Consider the following 18,539-nt stretch of genomic DNA (forward strand, 5'->3'; position numbering starts at 1 on the left):
AAAAAAAAAAAAAAAAAAGAAAAGTAAACCCCAGATGTCTGGCTCAAACCTGGGGCTCAGCACCCACCTATAATCCCAGCTACTCAGGAGGCTAAGGCATCCCAGATTCAAGGCCAGCCTGAGTAACTTAGTGAGGCCCTGTCTAAAACTAAAAATAATAAAAGGAGCTAGAGTGTGACTCAGTAGTGCCTGGGTTCAATCCCTAGTACCCCAAACAAAAAAACAAAACAGGGTTCATTAAAACGCAGCTGCTAGGGCCTCTACACCTAGGTGCCTCATGGTGCAATCCTGTGACGTTATGGGAAAGAATAATGTGTTTAAGTCTCGTGTATTTGTTTTAAACTTCTAACTGATTTTATTCCATTTCTGTGTTCTGTTTTAATTTTTTAAATCATCATTGTCATTACTATTCTGTTTTGTTTTCTGTTGCCATCCCCTTAAAAGTCGATTTATGTACCACACGCCTTGGCATTCAGGAGACCCCATTCATCAAAGGTAGTGTCCTGCTCCTGCTGGCTGGTCCTCATTGCATGCCTGTCTGTGATTAACCACCCCCCCACCCAGCAGCTGGTCCTCACTAACTGTGTTCAGAGGTGCATGCAGCTGTAGCAACCAGATTTTCTTTAGCTGCATCCTGAGGGATAGGAAGATGAGACGCCCACTCTTCACTGGCTGGAGTGCATGAGGTCATTTTGTTCCGGTGCCCGGGTTAGGGGCAGAGCCGCCCCTGTGGGTCTGGGCACCCCAGCAAGGGTAGTTCTCCTCAGCTGTGTGTCTGTGAGGAGAGCCGCTGGGGCACTGAATGCAGCGACAGGCCTGCCTACTGCCTGTTCACTTGACCCTCCACTGTCACTGGAACTCTTGAGTCAAGATGACTCAAGAGTCCAGACCCCTGAGTTGAGTTGGGAAGTCTCTTCTAAGATCTGTGAAAGTCTCTTTGTTTGGTTTTCTTAGAGGCAGTAATAAGCAGATCTCAAGGAAGAAGGCAGACTTCCCACACATGGCTCTCCAAGCTGCCTGCCCAGTGTCTGTTCGAAGCCCCAGCCCTCTCTGAAGCACTTGTGACCCACTTGCAGGCCCGGACAGCCCAGCAGGGGTCGCACTAGATTTGCCTATTTCCCACCACTCATGTTCTTGATGGTCCTACCCAGTGCCCCTGGCCAGGCCACTTCCTTCCTGCTTGTCTGCAGCTGGTCTGGGGTCTGCAGAGGTAGTCAAGGGTCATTCCACACACAGTTCCTCCTTCAGCCTGCATTAGTTAGATTGGCATTCACCAGATTTAAAATGGAAGCATCTTATTTTCTCTGCTTCAGATGTTCTTAAAAGAAACATCTAAATCCTATCATCTGAAGAAAGTTTTTGAAACCAAACAAAAAAATAAAAGAATCCTGATTTTTTTTCTTTTCTTTTTTCTTTCCCTCTTTGCCAAAGAAGCAGTGGGCTTAGGGAAGTATTATACGAGTTTTCTTTTATTTTTTTTTTAATGGTGGTTTCTTTTTTTTCTTTTTTTTTTTTTTTTTTTTTTGTGTTTTGTGTTTTTCCCCCCTGTGGTGCTGAGGATTGAACCCAGGACCTTGAGCATTCCAGACAAATATGTAACCACTACTGAGCTGCCTTCCCACCACCTGTGCCAATATTTTTATCCCCACGAGCGCAGGCGTCCTTAAACAGGGAAATAAGTTCTTGATGACGGAGGACCAAAGTTCCTTTGTCATTTCACCTTCCCGACCCTCAGCCCCAGTCAGCCTCCCATCTGTCACCAAGAGGAAGTGTCTCACCTTGGGGTCTCTAGGTGTACCCTGTGGCATCTGGGCTCCAGGAGGAACAAGTATCTGTGAAGTCTCAGGCCAGCCTGCAGCCAGGGACTCTGCACTCACTCTGTCCAGCTGCTGCCGGGCACCAGCTCCCACTCAGGACAGTCCTCTCCGTGCCCCTGCCAGCCTGCCTCCCAGATGGAGCTCCAGCCTTCGTGTGCCTGGCTAAGGAGATCTGTCTTGTTCTCTCCAGCCAAGAACCTACACAGAGGAGGAGCTGAATGCCAAGCTGACCCGGCGTGTGCAAAAGGCGGCTCGGAGACAGGCCAAGCAGGAGGAGCTCAAGCGGCTGCACCGAGCCCAGGTATGGTCACGGGTGGTAGGGCACGACGCTGGGAGGAAAGTCAAGGGGCTGCACCTTCCTGTGCACCGGGTGGCCTCGTCCATGACGAGGGAAGGTAAAGAAGCCAAGCAGAGGCACGAGGGACTTCCCTGTCACCCAGAATCCCTGCCAGATGCAGCTACAGAGGGCCCATGCTGCCTTCAGGAGTTCCCTAATCCTAGGTCTGGATTAGTCATTGGGAAGCCACTTTTAGTCCCCTGGTAAGCAGCAGTGTCCAGAGTCGGTTCTTGGCCTGCTGGCCCCTGGGGGCCCTGCACTATGTGGGGAGAGATCGGCTCTATCTGCGGTCATCAGCCTCTGTCTTCCCGCCTCACATCCTACACAACTCTAGACGTCCTCTTTGACTTGCACAGATGGAATTAGAAGAACTTTCTCAGGGGTTTAGCGATCTTGTTCTAGGAAGTTCTCAGGTGATAATGCTTTCCTGTGGAACCTTACATCCACCTGCCTTGGAGCTGTTCCAGGGAGGGGCTGGCCCTGCTTACCCCACATCCACATCCCAGCTGCTAACAACAGTGGCCTAGAGTCTGCTCCAGGGCCCAGTGCAGGTGATCTGCAGTCTACACGCCAAGCAGCAGCATGCCATGCACCAGAGTCTTTGGTGATGTCTTCATACAGTTTGTCTTTCTCCCTCTGATTTTATGCTGTGTGATTTAATTTTCCTCCTGAGAGCTCAAGATAAGAGAGAAAGCTCGGGGGCCGGGGATTTAGCTCAACGGTTCGGTGGCCTGCCTTGCAAGCACAAGGACCCAAGCTCAATCCCCGGTACCAAAAAAAAAGAGAGAGAGAGAGAAAGAAAGCTGGGTGCTTACACCATTCTTTCTCCATAGATCATCCAACGGCAGCTGGAGCAGGTTGAAGAAAAGCAGAGGCAGCTGGAGGAGAGAGGAGTTGCAGTAGAGAAGGCACTCCGGGGAGAAGCAGGTACTGTCTGGGTTCTTTGTGAGAAGGTTTGTTCTTAAGGAGAGCCCGCCCTATCCACTAGAGTAGGCCAGTTCTGCATCACCACATCCAAAACCAGCTCCTTTTCCAGCAGAGTTTCATGGGTCCCTGCATTACTGAGATCTGGAGTTTCCTGTTAAGCAACGGGGGGGGCACCTGTATTTGGGGCAACCCATTTTACAGCTTTCCATTCCCCATAGAATGAAATCAGAGGCCCTGTCAGGTGTGGCTAGCAAGCTCTGGGCTCCCCCGCAACTCCTCCTCCTCCTCCTCCTCTTTTTCCTCCTCCTCCTTCCCCACACATCATTTTCTCCGTGAGAAAATGCTTGGAATGAGAGAGATTGTACCACAAGGAACCATCACAGAACTGTGGTGAGCAGGTCCCCAGCCTGCTTCCCACGTACTCCTCCTACCCTTGGTTCCTGGGTCCTCTTGCCCAAGTCACCCACACCCTGTGTCCTGCAGGTGGGGCCTGTGTCCGCCCTTAGTGTGCACAGCTTTCCAGGGAGAGCCCAAGATCAGTGGCCACTAATGGCCAGTCACTCGGGGCATGGTCGGAAAGGCCAGGAGGACTGTGATGAGCCAGCACAGAGCAGACAGGGGAAGCAGCCATGAGGGTTGGATGTTTGGTGACTACCGTTGCAGTGCTGTTGTGCCCGCTGTTACTGGGGACCCATGTGTTTGGGCTTAGCGCAAATCATCTCAGAGCAAGGAAGGAAGCACTGAGTCATCTCGGGCCACAGCCCAGGGAGCCTTGCTGGTTCCAAACCATCAGCCATGGGCCAACCCCAACTTCAGGCATTCTCAAGAGATTGATACCTGCTTTCTGAAGTATACAGAGCCTTGCCCAGTCCCTGGATGGGGAACCTCCATCTCTGTACGGAGCATGAGGCCTACAGCTCAACATTCAGATTGAAATGCTGGGCTGAAGAAGGCAGAGGCCTCTTAGCGTGTCCTCCTGACATGGCGGAGGGGAATGGGTACTACATCTGCTGGCAGACGAGCTCTGTGTGGAACTGGAGAAGATCGAGCACAGGATGGCCAGGAGCAGGGCCAGTGGAGCTGTGTGCTCTTGCTGCCATACTGATTGATGGGTGGGCGTTGTGCATGCCTGGAACTGAGATGGAATCATCTGGACTTGTAGGATGGATGTTTGTATAATAAGTGGGGTCAGGCATAGAAGTAGGTCTTCTTTCCCAGGGCCTTTGAGACCCAGACATTGCAGCTTCTTGGTTGGCTCATTGATGACCTTCAGGTGAAGAGAAGGGCTGAGGAGCAGGATGAGGGTGTGAATGTTCTTCATTTTGTGACGTTGCGCTTAACACTTGGAAGCCCAGGCCCTCAAAGGAAATGCAAAACATTGAACTGCTTAGCATCTAGCAAGCCAGGAAGACTGGGATATGTTACTGCAAGACAAGCACTGGCTCCCATGCCAAGCAGCAGAGACCCGGGTTCAGCTCAGAGGACTCCAGCTTCCCAGAGAACTTGTGATGTCCACCACCAGCCTGTAGGCTTCCTTTCCCTGCTCTGCATGCTCCACCTGACCCCAAGGGGAGTTCGCCCTCCAGGACACCCTGTGCCCAGATGCAGTGGACCATGGGCTGCTCTTCTCTTTCTCTTCTTCTTTTTTTTTTTTTTTTTTTTTTTTTTTTTTTTTTTTTTGGTACTGGGGATCGAACTTCGGTCACTGCGAGGCAGGCAGCAGAACCACTGATCTAGATCCCCGGCCCTACTTTTCTCTTTGCAGAGGATGCCAGGAGGGAGCCTGAACTCACCATCTTGCTTCTTAACCCTTCTGCACAAATTACTTCAGCCAAGATGGATCTTGTACCCCACAGTCAGAACAGCTCCACAGGTCTGTGTATCCTGTTGAGTTAGAGTCTCCCAGAAGAGGAAGACTACCCCCAAAAAAACATTCTGAGGTTCAGTGGTTGCCACTGGGGTTCATGGCTTCTGTAAAGCACTTGAATGCTTATCTGCTATCATGAGACGAGTCTACAACAGTACTTCAGCACTTCTGCAAGAAGCGTGTTATTTCTGTTGCTACTAGCAGGTTGGGAGTAACACTATTAAAGATTGACAGAGGAGGGCCGTGTGTGTAGCTCTGGACCAGAGCATTTGGCCCAGCATATGCAAGACCCTGGGTTCCATCCCCAGCACCCAAAGAAACAAGATTGACAGAGGATTTTCACCAAAATTCTTCTTTTTAGTTGTTGAGGCTATTATATTTTCATAAAGATGTACAACCTTAATAAGTCAGTGGTTTTCAAACTTCCTTTTAGAACCAGAGTCCTTTTCACAAGATTTTAAGTTCAAGTTTAAAATAAAAAAGAATGACTCTAAAATTTAAAATACACACACAAACTTTAAAATGCAGGTCATGGTGGAAAGCATTGATGTTAGGGTCAGCATCCAGTTCATTCCTGGGGCACTGGCTGAGAGCACACTGATACACACAGGTAGTTGCCATAAAATGATAGCAGTTCATTCTTAACAACCCATCTGAAAAATCTAGCTAGATCTGCAATTTAAATGGTATAGATGCTGGAAGCTTAAAAATAGAAGAGTAGCATTTATTTTTTCCACAGCTGAATCACTAACAAATATACTAGATGTTCACATTCCGTATAAAGGAAGCGATCTCAGATAAGAAGCTCCCAAGGAGAACAAAGCAAAAACTCCAGCTGCACTGTGTGTGGTGATGTAAGGTGTTGTCTGCCTTACAGACCACGATGACAAGCACAGCTCTCCTCACTGGCCCCCTCTACAGTGCCAGTCTGCCTGCAGGCCAGGATTTATATGAATCAATTATTTCACTTCCCTTGTCCTCACACATTTTACAGAGTTCAAATATAGTACACAGAAAGCAGAAGAAACTTGGTCCCCAGGGCCACATAAAAGCAGGTTTATCTAGGTGGGGGATTAGGCTTATTGGCAGCACACAAGTGTTGATGGCCTTTGGTAGTTTAGAAGTTGGCACATAAAGCACTTGAGTGTGACATGTCTTAGGTTTTTAAAAGAGATAAAAGTATTGGGCCAGGGATTTAGCTCAGTGGTTCCGCCATCTGCCTCATAAACTCAAGGTCCTGAGTTTGATCCCCAGTACCCCCCGCCAAACCAACGTATTTGTAAATCAGGTATTTAGAGGCTTCTGAATGCCTTTTGAAGACCTGTAGTATTCCACACAAGTTTGAAAACCACTGTTCTAGTGCAGCTCCTTCCTGTAAGCAAATTTTTGCCAAAACAGTTCTAATCCAGGGGAGAGTTTATTCTGTTTCCAAAGAAGCTTGTGTTAGGTTCTTGGGCTCGGGATATAATGCCTCCCTCATCCTCCCTTTATTTCCTCTTTTTGTTTTTTTTGTTTTGTTTTGTTTTGGTTTTGTTTTTGTTTTTGAGACAAGATCTCACTAAATTGCTCTGGCGGGACACAAATTTAGAATCCTCCTGCCTCAGCCCCTCTTAGTGCTGGGATTGCAGGTCTGTGACACCATATCTAGCTCCTTTTCTTAGTTTAATGTACCATCTCTAAGGCTGGGCCAACATCACTTTCCAGTGGCCACAGTCCTGCTTGACAGCCACCATCTTTGAGGTTAAATGTGCACAATGGCCACTCCTTTCTGCTGCCTTCTATTCCACTGAGGCTTATTGTACCTGGCTGGGCCCTGAATAAGGTAGTCTTTGCTGGGCATGGAACCTGGGGTCTTCTGGCAAGGCCCACCAGCCCCTTGGCTGTGTTGAGCTGGCCGGAATCTGCCATCAGTCTCACTTGGTGATAGGCTCCTGTCACCATCTGGAGGCTCAGACTTTGTCAGTCTCAGTCTCAGAGGGCTCCATCTCTTCCAGAGACAAGGTCCAATATGAAGCTATCACATAGTTATTCTCTATTTGTCGAAGGCGTCTATATCTCCAGACCTCAAGGATTAGCCTCAGAGCCTTTCAGCCTAAGGCAAGACCAAGGCTTAGGTGATTTCTGGTCCTAGAATACCTGGGAAGCTTTTTTCTTACTGGAACCATCTAATTCAAACTTAAAAGCACTGGATCAGCTTTGAACAGGAGCTAGAACACCATTGCAGTATTGCATTCATGTTTGTGATGTGTCCGTTCTTGAAGGAGAAGCCCTCACATGGAACCAAAGGCTGTCAGGACCAGCATTCAGGTTCTGAGGTTTGGAGAAAAGGTGACACAGCTGCTGAGTTTTATTTTGTTTTGTGCCTCATTGTAGTTCTGGAAGACAAGGGCGGCCTACTCCAGCCCAAGCCTTGGCCAGGCACAGGCAAGTGAAGGACAGCACTTCTTCTGCTGGACAGCTGCAGGAGCTAAAGGCAGGGAGGGCCTGAGGCCAGACCTCTGTGAGCCTCAGATGAATAGTTAGGGGTAAGAATGCTGCACAGGTCCCAGCTTGTGTGTGTTGTTTTTGTTTTTGTCTTTGGTACCAGCGACCAAACTTAGGACCTTGCACTTGTAAGGAAGGCACAGCACCACTGAGCTAAATCCCCAGCTCTCGTGTGTTGTTTTTAAGGAGAGGACTGGCCTAAGTCAGGGCCTGTACCTCAGAAGATGCAGGACTCCATCTTAAACTCTATTGAGCCAAGTGGCCCTGCAAGGAACTTGCTTTGGTCACTAGCAGGAACACATGCATGCATTCTGGGATCTCTCCGCCTGTGTTTAAACCTAAGGATTGGGAACTTTTGCAGGGCTTCTTTGGAATGTTCATGTCTTGGACCCTCAGTCTGTGGCTTCTGATACTCAGAAACTAAGAAAACAAGTAGCCCCTGATCTGCCCTTGAACTTTCTTACATGTTCACTTAGTTTAGGCTGAGTCCAGCAGGGTCAGAGTTCCCACCAAAGCCATTCTCCATCCTCACTGACCTGAGGTTTAACAGGAGTCTCACGGCACTGGAGGCCAACTCATTCCCTGTGGTTTCCAGTTAATCCTCCTCACAGAGATGGCCTGCGTGTGTATGTGGTGCTGTCACAGACGTGCACCTGCATGCTCTCCAGCTGCCCCTCTTCACCTTCTTGCTGTGTCTCTGCGTGTTCCGTATGCTTCATTTCATTGATGGCCGTGGGCATGGGGGGACCACTGTCATATGATCAAATAACTCTCTCTTCACCAATTCCTTGTTGTAGACTATTGGGGAGAGTCTTATTACAGTGACCTCATCGACTTGCACCTGGGTGGTATGTATAGCAGCAACTGTTGCTGGCACTAACCTTGCTGGCACCCTTCCCCTCTCTCCCTCCCAATCCCTGCTCACAAACAGCGAGGAGAAATCTACCTGATAACTACATGGCAAAAACAAAAACCCTTTTCCAGGCTCAATGGTAGAGCACTTGCCTCGAATGCACAAGGCTCTGGGTTCAGTCCCCAGCGTTTAAAAAGAAGCAGCGCATCAGATCCTCTCCACTGCCCTATACTTCAGAGGAAGAAATAAGATAACTCTTGCTGCCAGGAGTTTTTCAATTTTTTTAAATAAAATTTTATAGCCGGAAATGGTGCCACATACCTGTTATCCCAGCACTTGGGAGGCTGAGACAGGATAGCCATGAGTTAGTTCAAGGCCAGCCTGAACTACATAGTGAGACTTTTGTCTCAAAAAACCAAAAATAAAGTAAAATTTTACTTACTCCACCCCATCAGCTTTGCTCTGCGTCTTGGTCCGATTAATATTGTTCGGTGGTTTGGCAGCCACACACACACTCGAGTCCAGCGTGGCCTTCACCCAGAGCCTCACCCCTCACAGCCCTCAGGGATCACGTCCATTAAGTCGCTCACGCCAACCGCACTTAAGCAAACACAAGGGCTGGGGCGTAGGTCAGTGGTAGAGCGCTTGGCTTGCGTGCTCAAGGCCCTGGGTTCCATCTTTAGCACCCAAAGATAAAAGAAGTAGCAAACATGAAAAATTCCACCTTGACCATTCCAATAAGGTACACTCACATTTTCCCTTAAAAGATCCCAAGGCCCGCAAAAGGCTTAGGTTGAGAGATGCCCACTGGTGTCCTTCCTCTTTGCCATGTCCTGGAACTGACTTTGTACGTCTTTTCACTGAAGACAGATGCCCCCAGCAGTTCTCAAAGTTTGGTCTCTGGCCAGCAGCAGCAGCTAGACCTGGGACATGGTAGACATGCAGATTCTCAGGCACTGCCCCATACCTGCTGAATGGAAACCTCTGCCAGTGAGGCCTGAGTATCTATCTTCACATACTTCCCAGTGGGTTCCGCTGCCCTCTAAAGCCAGAGAACCAACAGCAGAAAGGAATTCAGTGTGTTTGAGGCTTGGTGGAGTGACCAGCCCTGTGTGTCTTATCTCTAGATCTTGGGCAATTTTCTCCCAAAGAGCTGCCATGTGTCAAGAGGAATGTCAAGCAGCTGACACAAGGGGCTCCCTGTCCTGGATCAGGCAGCCTAACCTCTTTCTCTCCTCTTGAAGACTCCATGCTTAAAATGGTTTGAAAATACAAGAGCTGATGACAGTAATTCTTTCCTTTTTTTTTTACCCTGATGACAATAACTATTTCCCTTTTTTTACCCTAACCCCATTCTTTTGAGAGTGTGACATCTTGGCCGGGGATTTAGTTCAGTGGTTCCACCACCTGTCTTGCAAGCGAAAGGTCCTGAGTTCGATCCCTGGTACCAAAAAAATAAATCAGTCAATACCAGAGCTGGGGATGTAGCTTAGTGGTGCATTGACTGCTTAGCCTGTGTAGTGTTCTGGGGTCATCCCCAGCACTGCCCCCGAAAAAGCACCGAATCAATAATTCTGATTCCTACTCTAGGACCATGCCATGTCCTTAGAGTACTTGTAGTTCTCAGGCAGTGGGGCCCTTGGCTCTTTGAATGGATGGGATTGGTGTGCTCTGTGCTGTCTGCATCCTGATCCCTCACTCCCAGGGATCCCCATCCCTCCACAGGCTCCTTCATTGTCCCAGAGCTACTGAGAGACTTCCACCTTTAAGGCCATTGACTCTGAAAAAGGGCTATGCTTCCACCCAATAACTGTCCCCTTCCCTTTCTAATGCCCTGACTCCCTTTGCCTCTACCTAACATTTCCTGGGGAACCTGAATGTCATTTCTAAGTAAATTTCAGTGCATAAAAAGATATTTTTACATTTAGAGCCTCAGCAGAAGGAGCTGTCAAAACACACTTCTTCATACACGTAACTCGCTGGTCCCCAGCTCTGTGCTGGCTATGCCGCCCTGACTGTCTACATGTGTCTGGTCTGTGTTCTTTACCCCACTGGTCAAGCAAGAAAATATTTTCACTTCCCTGGCACTGGACACCAGCTTCCAATTTTTTAGCTTTGGAATGCCAGCAGATTCCAGGCAGAAAATGAAGTAAATAGGAAAGAAACTCGGGATGTCTTTCAAAGTATAAAATACCCCACCATCACACACTTCACAGCCCTGCTACTACTTCTCACCACCTCTTCACTTCCCCTTTTGCTGCCCACTCTGGCGTGCACCTAACGGTGATTCTTCTTGTGGGTTCTGCTCAGCACATAGGCCGCAGCTGTTGCTGCCCTACTGATGAAGCATGAAAGAAATGGTCCTTTCCAAAGGGAGCTATTTGTGACCTCCAGCCAAAGGGCAGGGGTCACCAGGCCACAGAAGGAAGACATGGATGCCATAGTCAGATCCCTGTTGAGCATTGGCTGCTGTTTCCTTTTGGGGTTACTTGATAATATTCATTATTTTAGGAGGAAAAATACCTTCCTGCCTGACATGTAGAACCTGGTTTCTCCTCTACTCCTGCCTCCCAAAAAGGCCATATGGAAACCCCATTTCCGGGGCACAGGACCAATCTTATTTCTCCTGTGGGTAGCAGAGCTACAAGCAGAAAGTAGTGGAATTCCACATCCTGCTCAGGCATCCAGACCTGGTCCTGGCCCAGTGCTCTTGCACCACTCGTGCTTCAGTAGGGTGTTTGAGTGGTTCATGGTCTCTTGGGGGCTGGGGTGTAGCTTGGTGGTAGAGCATGCTTAGCATGTGTGGGGCCCTGGGTTCTGTCCTCACACACACACACATACACATACACACACACACAATATATATATAAGAAAGTAAAATCTTTAATCTTTATACTGTCTGGCTTAAAAGAATATATATATATCTATATATATATCTATATATAGATATATATATAGATATATATATATTCTTTTAAGCCAGACAGTATAAAGATTAAAGATTTTACTTTCTTGAATAATAACTGGGCCTTGTGATTGGAAAGAAATGATTTAAAGGACACATAACTACCCTTGAGCCAGAGAAGGGTCCTAAGTGGTGGCCACTGCTTTTCCCTCCCCCTCTTCCCAGGACACAAACAGAACAAGTACAGCCACGATCTGTTGCACAAGCACAGAGAGACGACTGGGGATCTGTACAGAAAAACCACATCTCTTGAAAAACAGAGTTCTAAAATATACATACCTAGTTTACAATTTTATGGGTCCTCCTCTCTTGATTAATCTGTCTGAAAGGGAAATGAAGGATTTAGAAATGCAAGGTGAAGGACTGGAAAATGCTCTTTCATTGTACCCAGGGAGTTGGGGTGGGAGGCATAGGGCAGCCCACCTAGGCCTGCTCCCTCCCCACCTTCTCAGGGACTGTCTGCCTGTTCTGTTTACGTCCCTGGATTTGATGTTGGTAGATTTCTGCTCGTCTGCTCAGGCTGAAGGTTAGCCTGGCTCTGTCTTTGCCTAGGAACTTTGAAATTCTCAACCGTCCCAACATTTGTGTGTGTGTGTGTGTGTGTGTGTGTGTGTGTGTGTTGGATCTCAAATCTTATGTGTTTTCTTGCTTTTCTCTCTCTCTTTTTTTTTGAGGGGGGCCTTCACCCCCAACCCCAGTCTAGAGGTTGATTCTACACTGAGCTTTTGTAGCACAGGAGGTCTCCCCAACCTGTCACCTCTGTGTAGATGGTCCGCTAGATAGCAGCCTGGCCTGTCACCTCTCTGCAGTACTGCAAACCTCTGCCTGGACTGCTATGTTTGTCACAGCCCCTGGGGTTTGTACTCGGTCTCAATCTTGCTGCCTCATTCCAAGGACATGACCTTGGTACTGACCAAATAAACAGACTTCTTGAGTTCAGAGTGAAAACAGCTGAGTATAATCTTAGTAAACAGAGCTGTTGCCAGTTACCTTTTATGTCAGACTGCTAACCTGGACAAGACAATTAAAAGTCAAGGAAGCCAGGTGTGGTGCCACATGGCTGTAATACCAGCACTCTGGAGGCTGAGGCAGGAAGATCACTGCAAGTTCAAGGCCAGGCTGGAAGTGTAGCTCCATCATAAAGTACTTGCCTAGCATGCACCAGCCCCCAGGTTCTGTTCCCAGCACTGGAAAATAAAAGAAAGAAAGGAATTCTCCCAGCCCTTAGCATGGTGATGACTGAGAAGGCCTGGTGTCTCAGAGAAAAAGGTAAACAAATTTCTGCAGTGTCTGCAATGTGTATTGCATAGAAAGGCGTTGCTGGGTCACAGAGCAGTGAATATAGTGGCATTACTTCAAAATAAATGAGAAACGAGAATCCACCCCAGACAAGCTGAGGGCTTTACAGGGCTGGCTTAGAGATCGTTCCTTAGGCAGGAAAGTAGAACCTTAAAAGTCAAATGAATAGAATATGTGCCTCTTTCCTGTCTCTGACACCTTGGGCATGTTGTTCAGAGACCAGAAGGAAGTCAGAACCAGAAAGAGCTGTTGGTGGGTGGAGGATAATATGAAAGGGTAACTTAAAACAGCATAATCTAACCCTGGCTCCTTGTTCACCATTCTTTGTGGATGAACTAGCTACAGTATAGTACATGAAAGAGCAAAATTTGCCTGGCACACATGGTGGTGTGCACCGGTAATCCTAGCACTCAGGAGGCTGAGGCAGAAGGATCACCACTAGTCCTAAGCCTTCCTGGACTACAGCATGAGTTCAAGGCCAGCCTGAACTACATAACAAGCTCCTGGCTCAAAAAGAATTTAAGCCGGGGATCTAGCTCAGCAGCACCACACCTGCCTCACAAGTGTGAGGTCCTGAGTTTGATCCCCACTACCAAAAATAATAATAATAACTCAAAAAGAATTTGATATGTAGTGCCAATGTCTAACTAATGAAAGGATGATATTCTCTAATGTTTGCAAGCTGAGGAGTTGGAACTGTGTGTACCCATGCAGAAACATAGTTGTAACTGATGGCTCAGCTATTAAAAGCCCGTCTTCCTTGGAATGTCTTAGTGGACACTATGAGGCTAGCTACCCTTCAGGACTTAGCCAGTGTGTCCAGGGAAGCACCGCACTCCGGGGTGGGACTTCTGGGATTGAGATGTCCCTTCGGCAGGCCTTGGGGAGCCCTGTCACTTTAACTCTGTCACTGTGACTCCTTTGTCCAACAAAGGGGAGCTGGGAGCTTAGATACAGGGATAAGGCAGACGCCTGGTGGGTCTCTTCCTTTTTGTCCCGGAATCCCTGAGACTGGTGTGTCTTTCCTTCTGCTTTCCTTCTGTAGCAGCCCAACCATAAAATTTTTTCCTGCTTTGGCTCTTAAGAAAAACAGGGCCGATGGGTGGCCAGCAGGGTGGCTGGTGTATCAGAGGTACCCCATAAACATTTCTTAGAGGAAGCCTCTACCCTTGTCTATAAAAGCCCATGACCCTAGGTGTTTCTGGTTGTTTCTGATGTCAGCACCAAGTGTGTGGGCCAGTGAGTTAGGGTGACAGGGCCTCAGGCCACCTCTACCCTCACAGCATGTGCTGTCCCTGGGTCTTGGTCTTCACTCCAACAGGCTTCAGTTCTGGTAAGGAAGGGGCTAAACCCTCTCTGCCTGTCAGCCTCCAGGGAGGTTTTCTGTGTACGTTTCAGATGAGCATCCAAGTCTCGCTATTTTATGGGTTGGTTTAGTTGCTTGTTTTTTCCAACTGCGTGAGACTTTTATTCATCTGCTGATGGGATGAAGCGGGGAGGACGCAGTGTGTTGGGGTGACACGTCTGGGACATTTCCTTTATGAGGAAGTAGGGGAAATACAGAAATACGGAAAGGAACTAGTGAGGGGCCGCAGGCGCAGCTCAGTGTTGGAGTATTTGGCTCTGCCAAGTTTCACTACTTTGAGCCTCCATCTACCATTCAAGGAGGCTGATGCCTGTGCAGGCCGCTACCTGGGCCGGTGAAAGCCACTGCTCTGTTTGTCTGCCTCACACTGGAAAATGAGGAAGCACACATCACTTCACGATGACACTGTACTGCTCTCACGACTGCGTGACATACATTACCTGCGTGCAGACGTCAAGGCGAGCTGCTGCTGCAGGTGGCCAGTGGTGGTCCTGCTTTAGAAGGATGCGGTCCTGCCAGGGAAAGAGGTTCAGCTCATGGGCAAGGTGTAGAGTAGACCGACTGAGCTCAGAGAGTGGAAGGCAGGCAGAGGCCCAGGGAGAGGGGCATTGCTAGTAAAGAGCCTCCTCCCACCAGGACCAACTTTGGGCGAGCACAGAAGAGCTGACCCAACTCCAGAGGCTGCAGAACATCTGAGAAGTGATAAACAAGGTACCATTAAAAAGGCACAGGAACCTGTTACCCTTAAATTTAGATTTTTTTTCCCAGAAGTTTAACATCTTTGCTCTTAGGACCAGTGGACCAGATCACCTATTTTTCACATCTCCATAAAAGGCAAAGAAATTACCATCTAAGTCAGCACCTCTGTGCCTGGCTCAAATGCTCATTTCAGATACTAGGCTGGCGTGGGACTCCCCATTTGATCATTTCCCCCTTCCCTTTCTCTGGATGTTCTTTCTGATTATAAAAGTCGTGCACATCTATTATGGACATCTTGGAGCCTAAAGGAAGTGTGAACCCTGTGGTGCCTTCCTGTCCACCTCTTGGAGAGCTGCCCCTTCTGGCCTGTCACAGACTTCCTTTGGTCTGCTCTTAGAATAATGTCTTTTTTCCCCTTTTCTTTCTTTTCTTTCAAACTCTTGGCTTTACCTGATGCCTACTTTTTGTAATTTCATTTCCTAATTTCTCAATATTGTGTTATGTAAAAGTGTGCCGTTTATCGAGAAGGGCACAGAAGGAACGTGGGCTACACGAAAGGAGAGAAAGACTGTGTTTTGTGATATTTAGAGGATGTGAGCACACACAGCACAGCACGGGGGGCGGGGGGAGGTGCCTGCTTGGTTTTGGATGTGTACTGCATATCTGATCTCTGTCCCTTGCTGATGAATATCACGTGTAACCCCAGTCTCATGCAGTGGCAGACGTCATTTGGTGACATTGTATTTGAGGGATTTATCCAGGTATGAGAAGCCTCAAAACATACTCTATACTTAGACACCAAGAAAGCTAAATGCAGGTCAGCTGGAAGGCAAGCAAGTTTCTGAGGAAAGAAGCCCTTCTCCCCATCTCCAGCCATCAGCCAGTCAGTCATAGCCACTAAACACTGGACTGTTCAGCACTTCACACACACTCTGTGGCTTTCATTTTGAAGTTGTATCCCAGATCAGATTCACTGTGCACAGAGTGTGTGCAGGACAGGGAAGGGCTTGGAAGAAAATGCGGTTCCTATGCTTCTCCCCCTGCAGAGCAGAATGGCCTCTCCGCCAACACTTGGTCAGGCTGGCCCTTCTGGCGCCCTCATCCCATTTTATCCTAAGCCACCCACTCAGCTCTGGCCTGTTGTTCCCTGGGCTCCACTGCGTCCTGTGTGTGCTCTTGGTTCTGTGATGGTCCCTTGCTCAGCTCCTCTCCCTCTTCCTCTAGGGGCCAGCAGGGCTCCCTGGGGTCTGGAGATGTCTCTCTGCACCCTGTCTCCTCTCAGTTGTCCCGTCCCCACTTTATCCCATTTTATCCTAAGCCACCCACTCAGCTCTGGCCTGTTGTTCCCTGGGCTCCACTGCGTCCTGTGTGTGCTCTTGGTTCTGTGATGGTCCCTTGCTCAGCTCCTCTCCCTCTTCCTCTAGGGGCCAGCAGGGCTCCCTGGGGTCTGGAGATGTCTCTCTGCACCCTGTCTCCTCTCAGTTGTCCCGTCCCCACTTTTACCAGCGTCGTTGCTGTGAGTTGTTGGCATGTCCTGTCAGCTCGCCCCCTCTCGGTCTTACCATCCACAGTGTGACAGCATCCCCCTGCTGTGACATTGGATCCCTCCACGAGTTGGAAGGGCCAGGAGAAAGGAGGGTGGCTGTTACATGGGAAGGACAGTGACACTGACTGGTGGAATCGCCCATGTGTGTATACGTTCCCCTGAAGTGGTCCTGGTGCAGAATTGGAAGCATCGCACACCTCAGAGCCCTGCAGCCCAGCCTTCGATGAAGGTGCTGCCTCCGCAGACTCAGAGTTCCTGTCTGTGTGATGGCACCCAAGAGTGGCAGCACCCGCTGACCCCAGACTCATCCACAGTAGTTTAACCTAAAGCATGGGTGTCTGTGATGACATCTTAGAATGTTTCACTTAGGTTTGGTTGGTGACCCCAGATTACCACCTGCACACCTAAAAGTAACAACATAGTACACTCTGATCACAAGGTAGGCAGGCCTACCCAGGGACTTTGGATGCTTTTGAGGAGGAAGCCCAACAGCCAAGGCTATGATATGCTAATACCCAAACGTCACCACCCTCCTGGTAAGGGCGAGGAGGAAGGTGTGTGGCTGTGAGCCACTGAGGAGTGAAGGGAACGTGTGTCTTTGGAAGAATCCATCTGTTAAGCCACGTGCCCACGTCGTGGCCACTGCCTTTACTAGGGCCTACTCTTGTTCAGTTTCCATGCTGAAAAAAGGACTTAATTCATTTGTAGACTTTGTTTCCCCTGTTTCTGCTTTTCCATTTCTGGTATTTTTTTTCTTTTCCTCCTGTTGTTCCTTTCTCACTTTTTCTGCTTTTTGTCCTCTGCTTGTTTTTTATTTCACTTTTCCCCTGTCCCTTTCCACATCCAAATTCCTCCTCCTCCATCTCCTCCTATTTTTTTCTCTTCCTTTTTTGTCTTTCTCCATTTCTTCCTCTCCTCTTCCTTGTTTGGTCCTTTTTGAAGTTGAGCCCAGTGGCGGGACTCCACGGCGTAGACCTCTCTCCTTCTGCCCTTGCTGTGTCCAGGAAGGTAACGTAACCTCGCGCCCTGAATCCCCACCGCCTCAGCGGGGTCGTGGCCACGTTAGTCCCACAGGGAGCCAAAGCCCAATTGTTGCTCCTTCCTTCTCTGACACGCGACAGCCCATTCCAGAATGTTATGAGTATGTTGCAGTTTCTTACAAGGAACAGTATCCCTTTGACTGTCTCAGGGGCGCTGGGTACAGAGGGCAGCCGAGGCCTCCAGGCCCGGCATCTGGAGGCTACACACGGCCCTGTGGCACTGCCTGCACTCACGGCTGGGGCCTGTATGCCTCAAGTCCACCAGATAGAGGGGCTGGGGACCCCGGGAAAGGACCTCCCACACAGGCAGCAATTTGTACTGACGGAGTCAAGGAATACTGTCCTTACAAAGACTAGTCTAAGCAAGCGCCCCAAGTTCTTTACCAACATAACCACGAAAAGCAAACTTTTCTACCTTGTGTCTTGCTGAGTGTGTTTCGTTTTGTTTTGTTTTTAAGTTTGTCTGATTTGAAACCTGTTGTGGTGATAAGATTGTCTTTGACAAGGCATGTGGAAAGGGGGACAGGGAGTGTGGCCATGACTAACCCCTGCTAACCTCCTCCTCTGCTCTCCATGGCTCTTACATTGACTTCCCCCACCACGTACCCTGCTCATCGCTATGACCGAGCCCTGCCCTGGCTCGTGAGCAGTGTTCACATGTCCCCAGTGGGGTTCCCCGTGTCTCCACCTGGGAGGTGGGCAGGAGGGCGAGACACGTCAGGCAGATTGCATGTCTCCGGCTCCGTCCTCATGGCCACGCGGGCACACTGTGCAGAGATGCTTGGAAGGAATGCATGGAACTGAGCCAGGACCCAAGTCTATTGGATTGGGTGAGGAGAGCTCAGGCCCCAGACACACAGGTAGCGCTCCACAGAACAAGCTCGACGGGTCGGGGCTCTGTCCCCAAGAGTAGGACATGGGCAAGATGCCCTCGCAGAGCAGAGCTGCATGTGCAGACACTAACCCTTGCTTGTGTGGACACCATACATTTCTGCCTCTCCAGAGTGTGGCCACCAAGAACTCACTGGTTCCGGCCTCACATGTCAAGCAGACAGTTCCACGGGAGCTTTGGCTTTGACTGGTGTGCAAGAGGGTCGGGCGGCCAAGCACAGGCAGGAGGAAGGGACCATCACCTGAGAAGACCCCCTCCCCCGGGATGTAGTCCAACCAGGACCTCAGGAAATAGAAGAGACTGAGAGATTTCCCGGTCCATCACCCCTTAACCTGAGGCCTCTGGCTGGGCTTCAGGAAGTCTGTGAACACCCCCAGAATTCTTTGTAAAATTGTTTGATGTCAAGCTGGGGGTGTAGCCAGTGGTCAGCACTCACCTAAGATGCAC

General features: G+C 49.1%; 1 protein-coding gene across 1 annotated transcript in view; it reads left to right on the plus strand.

Annotated features, from left to right (window-relative positions):
* Mical3 (microtubule associated monooxygenase, calponin and LIM domain containing 3) overlaps positions 1-18,539 on the plus strand; it is a 213,500-nt gene that overhangs the window by 190,020 nt on the left and 4,941 nt on the right. The window contains exons 29-30 of the mRNA XM_010630661.1: positions 2,008-2,118; positions 2,988-3,081. Of these exons, the coding sequence (XP_010628963.1) occupies positions 2,008-2,118; positions 2,988-3,081 (205 nt within the window). The remainder of the gene's footprint in view (positions 1-2,007; positions 2,119-2,987; positions 3,082-18,539) is intronic.

This window comes from Fukomys damarensis, unplaced genomic scaffold (assembly GCF_012274545.1).
Source record: "Fukomys damarensis isolate Sample0158 unplaced genomic scaffold, DMR_v1.0_HiC HiC_scaffold_5, whole genome shotgun sequence".
Taxonomy (NCBI): domain Eukaryota; kingdom Metazoa; phylum Chordata; class Mammalia; order Rodentia; family Bathyergidae; genus Fukomys; species Fukomys damarensis.